The 11155-nt window shown below is 41.0% G+C and overlaps 1 protein-coding gene across 1 annotated transcript; it reads left to right on the top strand.

Moving 5' to 3' along the window:
• The first annotated feature begins 4747 nt into the window (after positions 1-4747).
• On the top strand, positions 4748-11005 carry LOC307266691 (NACHT, LRR and PYD domains-containing protein 3-like). The gene is made up of 10 exons (XM_080048773.1): positions 4748-4796; positions 4907-5042; positions 5308-5448; positions 5524-5583; positions 6119-7907; positions 8550-8711; positions 8821-8994; positions 9127-9294; positions 9542-9588; positions 9702-11005. Exons 2-10 carry the CDS (start codon positions 4973-4975, stop codon positions 10217-10219), a joined length of 3129 nt encoding a protein of 1042 aa, XP_079904899.1. The 5' UTR covers positions 4748-4796; positions 4907-4972; the 3' UTR covers positions 10220-11005.
• Positions 11006-11155: the final 150 nt, after the last annotated feature.

Below are 11155 nucleotides of genomic sequence, written 5' to 3' on the forward strand. Positions count from 1 at the left end.
AGGTCTTGCTCTTTACCCCAGTATAGGCCTCTGTGAACCACTGATTTTTGCCTTTGCTTTTCGGGAGCACACGCAATACATGCATGAGAGAAAATGGGGATGGGGAAAGGCGAGGGGACTATAGTGTCACTGACTCACTGCTGTATCAGGTTTCCACCGACAAGCATGCACCTATGTTTTTCCACAGTGTGTGAGGGCTGCTAGCTTGGCGGTGCTAAAAGATGGTGTCACACAGATGCAGAGTGCCTCACTAAATGTTTAATGTGGCATGAGTGGGAGGCCATCAGAGGACAGGCGGGTGGGGCTGGAGGCAGCCATGGAGCTTGAGAGTTAGAGGCCCTATGTGTGATTGCGTGTGTATCCGTGTGTGTGTGTGTGTGTGTGTGTGTGTGTGTGTGTGTGTGTGTGTGTGTGTGTGTGTGCGTGTGTTTGTATGTGTGTGTATGTGTGTGTGGCTGCCCGCTCAGCACTCTGGCCAACATACACACATACCACCGAGAGAGAAGGAAAGAAAAGCTAATTTCACTTGCATGTCTTCATGTGTGGTTGTCAGCGTGGGAACAAGAAGCTGGAATGCTGAAAAGTTCAAATATTACGAGGCCGGCATATTTGCAAGTTCAGCCTTCTGAATCTGTGATGGAGAGTGAGGGAAAAGCAGTCCAACATGTGTGTGTGTGCGTGCATGTGTGTGTGTGTGTGTGTGTGATGTGGTAGAAGACGAATGAGCACTACAACGTAGGCTACTGGCCCCTCTCCTGCCCTCCTTTTCCTACGTGCTAACCCTGCATGCCTCTCCTCCTCTTCCTCCACCTCCTCAGCCTCCACGGAAGTTATATAATGGTGAACTCCTCAGCCTTTGTTATCTCACACCAACCACACACTACGCCTTGCCCGCTAGATGAGAGAGAGAGAGAGGAGCAGAGGAGGGAAGAGGAGGAGGGAGAGCACCGGAGGCCGAGAGAAGAGAAAGTGGGATGGTTTCAGATGAAATCGGAAAATCTGTGTGCGATTCACCATATTGTAGTATTATTCCAGTGAATCCAATTACCATCTTCCTCTTGAGCAAAATATATGCCATTCTGCACTATGCTCTTGGTGTATTTACATTGTACTCCAGCGCCCAATAGCTCACATTGACGTAACCTGCACATTAAAACAAGTCCAGCCCTTAATGTCCCCTTCCCTTTTTAACATTTTGCAATGGAGAAGATATACACCATGATGACATTAAGAGAGTGGGCAAACGCACAGCAGTCTTTTGTGAAGTGCTGGTACTGACAGCAAAACATTGAGAAAAATTAGGCTACTGCACGCTCAGTGAGGCTCCATTCAGTTTCTTTTATCACCAACGTTTCAACACATTGTCTTCGTAGGGGTTTCTTCCATTCAAACATTTGCACTGGTTTTAGAGGTTGTGAAGATGACAGATCATCCATGTTGACATAACTCGCCATTCTCACGCCACCCTGCTGTGAAAAACACACTCGGCACTTCTTTTGAAAAATGGAAATTAGCAAAATGTGCTCAGAGAACAACACAAACCACTTATTGGTAAAGCTGATGACAGGGCATATTGACAAATTGAGTTGTGATTGAAAAAGGATGTCTCGTGCATGCGTGTGTGTTTGTGTGTGGATGCTTAAGTGAACCTGACTAACTGCCATTAATGAATCTATAGTGAGAGCAGAGGGAAGGTATGATCAAGCACTAGAGGAAATCTATCCAGTTTCATGTCTCTTGTGTTTTACATGTGGCCAGTGCAAGCTTGCAGTCAGACACCGCATGCAGGACTTCTGCTTAAATTTCTGCTATTTCATGCCTCCACGGAAATAACAAAACAGTCTTGTGTCGTGATCTGCAGGGCCAAAATATCACGTACTAAGCTCTGTTTGAGTCCAGAATACACTGATTGTGCAAACAGAGCTCCCGTATAGCTGCGATTCATTTAGACATGACTTTTTCTTTTGTTGTTGTGACTAATGAGGGTGAATATGCCATCTGTTACATCATCCCAAACTGAGAGAGTGGACGGGGCCCAACAAAAAGCTGAGTCATGACAGCGCTGCTCTCTCCACTGCTTTGGAGAAATAATCCGACTGTAGGGGGATTTTGAATGAGTAATGCTTTTCCGTCGCGATTCCCCCCAGAGCCATGAGGTGCTGACCCCGAACTGCTCAACTAGTCAGTCAGCAGCCGTTGTCTTGTCGGACAGTGTCCTGGCATCAGTGCACTGTGCAGCTGTTTTGATGAAAAGAAGGATGTTGCTGCTTATAAAATGCCCAGTGTGCTGCAGTCAGCACGGCCAGGATAAATAAATAATGGTGTGTTTTTTTTTTCTTGACATCACAGCAAAAAAAATCAGAGGTGACATGTTCTTTTTTGCCCCCTCTGCTCGATGGTTACAGAGTTTAGTCATTCAAAGTTTAGAGTGTCCTTTAAGTACTTTCACTTTTTCTTTTTACTAAACTCAAGTCATAGATACATTAGAGGCACTGTTAGAAGAAATCCAACATCTCCCCGTCATGCTCTGGTTGCTCAAGAGTGTTTCTGATTACTCCACCTAGGCCTATACTGGAAACTGGATCCATCAGCTCTCTAACCATATTATTCCAATTTACCAGAACTGCCTCCTCAAAGCTGCAGACAAGAATTGAAAATGAGAGCGAGAGAAAAAAAAATTACATTTAAGGATATTATTTTCTTTTTCTTTATAAAGAAAAAGAAAGTCTGTCAGGTTTAAATATGTACAGCACATTGAAACCATTGAAACTGTTCATATGGGCCAGAAGAAGGTTCCTTCCAAATGCACTTCTGCTGTAAGTGAAAGGGAACAAAATCCCCCCAAAATCTCCTTAGTACAGACTTTCTGCTTCATGTTAATATCCCTCCACCTCAGCAAAACTTGTGGAAACTCAAAATGGGAATTTAACCAAAAAAAAAAAAGTATACTATTGGAGATTCCCGCTTGATCTGATTTGATATTAAATTCAGACGTTTAAAATATATGAACGATTTCAGCAACAAAAAAACGGTTTCAATGCACAAAATGGGCTGTGTGTTAGGTGTAATGTGCTGCAGTGCACAGTTTGGTCCACTAGAGTTCAGTCGAGTAAAATGCCGAACAATAACTGACACCACTGAAAGAGAAACAACTTTGTCACAGTTGGTTTTATGAGCAGCATATGCTAAAAGTAAATAACAAGGAAAGAAAGACATATGGTATTAAGCTATAAGAACAAAGCTGAGCAGCAAATGATATCCTACTAAAAAACAATTTTAGTTTTCTTTCAAACATGATCAGCTAGCTAACAATCTTTTAAATTACCTAGTAGATATTCATTTATGTATAATTTTCTGTAATGTCATAATCTGTTACATTTTATTTGCTTTAGATTACAGAGAGCAATACACAAATTGTAAACCTGTGAACCTATCCTTTAATGTCACATCATTTGCAGTATAATCTAATTCACTGGAGGCGCTAGGTCCAAAACCAATATTTGTATTATTATCTAATCTGCATACAAACTCAAATCCATAGACAAAGCCAGCATGTCTGGCAGTAAATAAATACAGTACATCACAAGTTGGACTTTGCTTCCACCATCTGTTCAACAGGCACAGCTGCAGCATGTAGAAACGGACCCCCTAGAGAAGGGTAGTTGTTCTCTGCACTTCTGCTTTAAATGACTGATCCCACACTTATAAAAAATGATATGTACTCATTTGATATGTCGACAGACCCGTGTGAAAAACGGAAATGAAAAGAATCACAAACAGTATAGTTCATTTTTGTTAGGCTACATAAATGAAATCCAACTTGTTTTTTTTCTTTCACAGTCAGTTCACAGTTATATGGAACTAGGGACAGATGTTTTTATCCATCCATTTATTGTTTATTTTAGTGTCATACTCTGCTGCTCTGAGCTGCTCTGACCTTCAAGTGAATGGCAGAAAGATAATTAATTTTTCATTACCAATTGAGAAATTGATTATAACAGTATTTTTTTATATGTTTTTAATCATTTGTTTATATGATTTGCAGCCAAAATAAGTAGAGATATAGCTCTGACTGATGATAACCTGACTTTCATCAGGTCGGAATATGTATTTGCCGAATAGCCTTTCTGTTTATGATCAAACACCTGCGAAACTAATGGCATTCCCACCAGCTTCAGCTGTACTTTGTGTTCAGTGCTCATTAGCTAATGTTAGCAATCTAAAACGCTAATCTAAAATGGTGAACATGATAAAGATTATACCCAGTAGACATCAACATGTTAGCTTTGTCATTATAAGCATGTTTCCATGCTGACGTTAGCATTTAGCTCAAAGCACCACTGGGCCAATTACACCGTGACAGAGCTGCTATCATGGCTGCAGTCTCCTGTTTTCTAATGAAGTAAAGTTAAGCTTTTGTACTATGCAGATGATACATTATGTAAAATTCAAGGAATGTCATATTAATATATATTAATGTCAAATTTTGCACCAACAAAAATTCTGCACTGTTTTAATTTGATGGCAATGTATTCTGTTGACAAGGTCAATGTCTCATTTACAAATAAAGCTAATGAAATCATCCACAGGTTTTTGTTTTGAAGTGAAGTTACTTGTAAATGAAACTGTTTTCAAAAGATGTGGTATATTCAAGGATCCTTTACCAGTTTCCTGTTTTGTTCATCATCAGCCATGCAGGAAGGAAGCAAGAGACAGTTTCATATGTTGATGCAAATCCCCCTTTCACTGTCAGTGTGTGAATCACATGGGGATCACAGATGTTTTTGAAATAGCAGGTAAGAATATGCTTCAAGTTACTTTAAATCTTTTGGATTTTAATTAGCCCTGATTAAAGATAGGCTAATAGTTCTGTATCTAACTAATATTGTTCGTTTTTTTATTGTAGTTTGTAAGACCCAGGTATACACTATTTATACGGACTACAAATCAACACAAATCATAGGCTGCAACTATGAAGGGAGCTGAGGAGAAAAACATGGAGGAAAAGAGTGTTGCTGATAAAACAGACAATGTCTCTCAAGGTAAGGATGTTAAATAAAGAATAACTTCCTATGGCAAGAATATCACCTATGCAGCAACACAAGTCATGAAGAAAAATAAAGGTTGCAAAGAGTTCAGTTCCAAAACTGTAAATATAAAATGTGTCTATACAACAGTTTAAACAGTTAAAAAAGATGAATAACCTAAAAAGCACCAAACAGTCATAAAATCTGACTTCAATCATTTCGCTTAATTCATTATTTTTTGGAACAAACTGCTGAAATTGAGTTTTGTGGTTTCTCTCAGCGTCAGTTCCCTCTATCCAGGCTGCGGTTCAACATTTCCATCCGAGTTACACGGCTCAGAGTGGAGGCAATGTGGTCGCTCCCTCCATCTTTGGTTCTAACATTGGCAACATAAACATCAGTATCATATCAACTGGCCAAGGTAGATATATATATAAGATGCCGGAGATACTGCAACTTGGGGATGTGGGCTCTGCTGATATGTCTTCTTTTGCAGGATCTATCGTTTCATCAGAAGAAGCATTGAGCCAGGACACTGGTGCTCTGCAGGCCCAAAGTGAGTCCTTCTATCGCATTTCGGAATTAGTTAAAATGAAAAAGTAAGGACTGTCCTCACCAGATGATTTTTTTTCAGATTTTGAGTTATACTGTATATAACTCCTAGGTTTAAAGGAAAACTGCCTACATTTGAGCCTATACTTATAATCATTTAACCATATCATTTATTTAACGAATAAATATATCTTTTAGTATATATCACAACTTGTATTGTGTTTAAACTGGATAAGAAAACTTTCTGAAAAAAAAACTTGGAATTCTTAGTATGTAAAACTCAAAACTTGAACTTACATTACATTTACACATGAATGACAAGTTATCTCAACAAAAGATAATTAGTGGGCTCAAATGTATGCAGTTTTCCTTAAAACTTTAGTCAAAAAGAGTTTTAGTTTGCCTCAAAACTAAAAAATCTAGTGGAGACAGTTGCCTTGAAAATTTGAGTTTTCATAACTTTTAGATTTTAAGTTTGCAGTTAACCTTGATCCTTGTGAATGAGAAAACCACTTTAATAAATTAATTTCCTCCTTCAGATGACAGGATCGCAGAATGTCAGCTGAAACTTAAAGCTTCTTTGAAGAAGAAGTTCAGCCACATGCACGAGGGCATGGCAACAGAAGCAAACAAGATAGCTCTCGATAAGATCTACACGGAGCTCTACATCACTGAGGGGGGAAGTGGTGAAGTCAATAAGGAGCATGAGGTGAGACAGATTGAGACGGCTTCCAGGACACAAATGGCCCAGGAGAAGTCAATCCACTGTAATCACCTCTTTGTTCCTCTACGGGGACCAGACCACCAAGTCAGAACTGTGATCACAAGGGGAGTCGCTGGCATCGGAAAAACCGTAGCCACCAATAAATTCTCTCTAGACTGGGCAGAGGAGAGAGAAAACACCAACCTGGAATTTGTATTCCCTCTCTCTTTCCGAGAGCTGAATCTGATGAGGAAGAAAACCTTCAGTCTCGTGGAGCTTCTCAGTATCCTTTTCCCGGAAACAAAAGACATAGGAATCTTTACTGACGGTGAACACAACATGCTCTTCATCTTGGATGGTCTGGACGAGAGCCGCCTGTCTTTGAACTTTGACAAGAGTGAAATAATGACCGATGTGACACAGCCAGCCTCGATTGCCGTGCTTCTGACCAACCTCATCAGGGGAAGACTGCTCAATCTGGCCTTTGTCTGGATAACATCTCGCCCCGTAGCTTCTGCTCAGATCCCTTTGGATTGCATTGATCTCGTGACCGAGGTGCGAGGGTTCAACAACAACCACAAAGAAGAGTACTTCAGGAGGAAAATCAGTGACACGAGTTTAGCAGAGAGGGTGATCACATATGTGAAATCCTGCAGGAGTCTTCACATCATGTGCCACATACCAGTCTTCTGCTGGATGGCAGCGAATGTTCTCGAGAAGAAGTTGTCGACTACGGACAGTAAAGACGCGCCAAAGACTCTCACTCAGATGTACATACACTTCTTGTCCTTGTACGCGGACAGCATGAAGAAGAGGCTGCCTGGACGGAGAGAGTCAAACGCAGACTGCATGAGAACCAACCTCATGGCGTTGGGTAAACTGGCCTTCAAAGAGCTCGAGAAGGGCCACTTGATCTTCTATGAGAGCGACCTCGTCCTGAACGGTATAGATGTCACGCAGGCGACCACCTTCTCGGGAGTCTACACAGAGATCTTCAACGAGGAGATGACGGTGTGCAAGGAGAAGATGTTCTGCTTCTTGCATCTGAGCGTCCAGGAATTCTTTGCCGCGTTGTTCGTCCACCTCACGTTCCACAACGACAACACCAATGTCCTGGTCAAGAAGTCGTCCGCTTCCAGACGTTTCCCGTTCAGAGATTCCTCAGAGATCATCCTCTACAAAGAAGCGGTAGAAAAGGCTTTGCGGTGTGAAAACGGTCATTACGACATCTTTCTGCGCTTCCTTTTGGGCCTGTCCCTGGAATCTAACCAGACTCTGTTGAAGCATCTTATGACTAGCAACAGATCCAACCGACGGACAAGAACTGAGATCCTCAAACACATAAAGGAGAGGATCAGGACAAATCCATCGCCGGACAGATGCATCAATCTCTTCCACTGTCTGAACGAGCTCAACGACCACTCTCTCGTGGAGGAGATCCAGAGCTACCTCACTTCGGGCAGCCTCGACAAAGCCAAACTTTCGCCCGCCCAGTGGGCCACTCTGGTGTTTGTGTTACTGACATCGGAAGAAGAGTTGAGCGTCTTCGAACTCAGCAACTACGCCAGGTCTGAGGAAGGTCTTCTGAGGCTGCTGCCGGTCGTGAAAACAGCACGGGTGGCAGAGTAAGTTCTTAGGCATGCACTAAAGCTTTAATTGTTGCCCCTTATTTGAAATATGGTCAACTTCAGTCAGACTTGTTGACAGCACAAGAATGATATATTATATGCCTGGGTGCAGTTTATTTAGGATATAATAGGTCATCAAATGGTTAAGGAAACAATTATTCTCTATGGCATAAGAGGGTTCAAACACGCAATTTAGAGTTGCTTTGAAACAATATTGTTATATTGATTAGCACATTATTTGGAGGTTTATCATTGTTTTTTGCCACAAATGGTTGTTTGAGGCGAAAAAAAAGAACTCGCTTCGCACTACCTGCCATCAAGAGGCGAGCAACATGACACTAAATCAATGATAACCTAGTCTCCTGGAAATGTAGACAGGAAACTGTTTACTAACCACATCAACCTAAAAGGTGTTTACATGTCAGTGTTGTGTTCACAGATCGTTTCCGCCGTCCCAAATTGCAAGAATAAGTGTTTTACCCGAAATATAATTTACTTGATCTTATTGCAAAGCCTGTTTTATGCCAGTCATTGACAGTTGTGTTTGCGCAAGACAATATGTATGCGGTTTACAAGCAGTATGTTTAATCTCAGGCTTCTCTTTCTAACATTATTTACCGTTTTCATTTCCTTCTGCAGTCTTAAAGCATGTAATCTCACTGTGAACTGCTGTGAAATGCTGTCCAATTGCATCAGCTCATCCCAACTCAGAGAGCTGGATCTGAGTAACAACAACCTGACAGATAAAGGAATAAAGATGCTCTCTGTTGGACTGAAGAACAGCAAACTGGAGACACTCAGGTTAAAAAAAAAACTAATTTATTTTTTAAATATATATAAAAAATCAAATAATGATTTATTTATAGGTTCTGAGCAAGGGGATTTTGTGTTTTTTTTCTTCTTTATTCAGACTGAGGAGCTGCAACCTGACAGAGGAAAGCTCTGACACCCTGAACTCACTTATCAGCTCAGCCTCCTGCTGTCTGAAAGTATTAGACCTCTCTGATAACGACTTTCAGGATGAAGGAGTCAAAACACTCTCCGGTGGCCTGGGGAGTCCTCACTGTAAATTGGAAAAACTCCTGTGAGTGCCCTGAGTGAAATTCCATTCTCAGATGAATTATTCAACAGCAGATTAACAGTGCCAAACTCAGATGTTGCCATCATTGCCATAGAGATCGGTTGCATGAAATGACTATGGTGTTTTGTTCTGAAGTTTGTCCCTGTGCAGAGTGACAGAAGAAGGCTGCACTTACCTGGCGTCTGCTTTGAACTCGTCCTGTCTGAGAGAGCTCGACCTGAGCTACAACCACCCAGGAACCTCTGGCCTGCAGCTGCTGTCTGCGCTGCTAGACGACCCACAATGCAGCCTGATGAAACTCAGGTAGGGGTGGTGGGGAATAGAGCCCAAATTATAACCATGGATGTATTGGTAGAATAGAAATACCAAGGATATATTGACAGTGGCCGTTGCTGTTACTTACCTATTGACAACTATAAGTGCATACAACTTCTTGGTAGTAATTGTTTAATACCAAACTTAGGCAAACCTTATTAATTAACATTTTTATTTGATTACATAAAAATGTTTACCATTTAAATGATACAAGTGTCCTTTGTTACGTTTTAAGTGTCAACCAGTGCGGTGAATCCAGGATTGAGCCAGGTCCAAAGAAGTGTGAGTAACCAACACTTCTGACTATACTCTTTTCCTTCTAACTTTATAAAACAATATTATGTAAATAAGTCTAATACTGACTTACAGTGAACATTCTCAATCTGTTTCGTTAGATACCAAGAAACTCACCCTGGACCCAAACACAGCACACAGAGACCTTTCTCTGTCCGAAGAAAACAGGAAGGCAGTACGTTGGACCAAGAATCCATATCCTGACCACGCAGACAGGTTCGATTACTGGACACAAGTGTTTTGCACAGAGGGACTGAAGGGGTGCTGCTACTGGGAGACCGAATGGAGCGGCAGAGCTTTCATAGGAGTAGCCTACAGAGGCATGAATAGGAAGGGAGAGGGTCACGACAGCTGGTTAGGCCGAAATGACTTTTCATGGGGAATATACTGCACAAAAGATGGCTACAAGACCTGGCACAAAGGCCTGAGCACTGCTGTAACCCTCCCAGCCACCTCCAATAAAGTAGGCGTCTTTCTGGACTGGTCAGCGGGGACACTGGCCTTCTACAGGGTCTCCTGTGGTGAAATGAACCTCCTCCACACCTTCCACACCACCTTCACCGAGCCCGTCTACCCAGGCTTTTGGCTGGGCTGGGTGGACTCCATAGTGTACTTGTAAATATTACATGGACATATAGTGAACAGTCTCATATTATGCCTGTGCAACATTACACAGAGCAGACATGTAACACAATGTGGTATTTCCTTTCCTCCTTTCTTTTTTTTAAAAACATGTATAAATAATAAACACACATATATTTTTGATAAGGATTCTTTTTAATTGGTTTTATTCAAGTAGTGTGGTTTAAAGCATGGCGATGTGGCAATGGCCACCATTTTCTTCCAGACCAGAATATCTCAACAGATGTTGAACGGATTCCCATACAATTTGGAGCAGACATTCATAATATGTACAAAATGTTTCAGTTAAATGTCTCAGCATTAATCTGCTGATTTTTTAATTTTTTATTTGTAAACAAATATACAAATGTGGTGAATGACCCAGGGACACTTTCAGCCTGAACATTTGAGAAGTTGGAACATAAAATGTTTTGTGTGTTTGTGTAGAAAAATTACTGTCCATTTATTCCATTGTGAAAGTAATAATGGATTGAACAGTTTATCATTTCAGCTGTATTTACTGTATATTTACTATTGAGTAGTTTGTAAGCGTCATCATTTCCAAACCTTTATTTTCTGTATGTTAAGAGAGAAATATTGTACTTTTTAAATTATTAATGTCACATACCAACACTGCTCTGAAGAATCCACAGGACACCCTGTTTGCAGGAATACACAGTAAATTGTCATTTTGCCAATAAAACAAACTAAAGTTCATTCCCACTTTGTATTTTTGTGGAAGCAGATTTTGGGGACATGAAACCAACTCTATTTGCATGGCTAGATACTATGAGGAAGTGGGAAAAGCGTTTTGTAACTTTTGCAGAAAAGTCTGTCTATTCCCTGATCTAGAAAACACTTACACAGCAATATGAACAGAATGTATTTTGATGAAATTGACAACATGCGACCGTATAATTTGAAATAGACTAAA

The sequence above is a fragment of the Ammodytes marinus genome (assembly GCF_949987685.1).
Source record: "Ammodytes marinus genome assembly, chromosome: 20".
Lineage (NCBI taxonomy): Eukaryota > Metazoa > Chordata > Actinopteri > Uranoscopiformes > Ammodytidae > Ammodytes > Ammodytes marinus.

Coding starts and splice junctions, on each gene's coding strand:
- LOC307266691 (XM_080048773.1), top strand. CDS start 4,973: ATGAAGGGAGCTGAGGAGAAAAACATGGAGGAAAAGAGTGTTGCTGAT. Junction 8,995..9,126: donor TGTAAATTGGAAAAACTCCT/GTGAGTGCCCTG, acceptor TTTGTTCTGAAG/TTTGTCCCTGTGCAGAGTGA. Junction 9,589..9,701: donor TGAGCCAGGTCCAAAGAAGT/GTGAGTAACCAA, acceptor CTGTTTCGTTAG/ATACCAAGAAACTCACCCTG.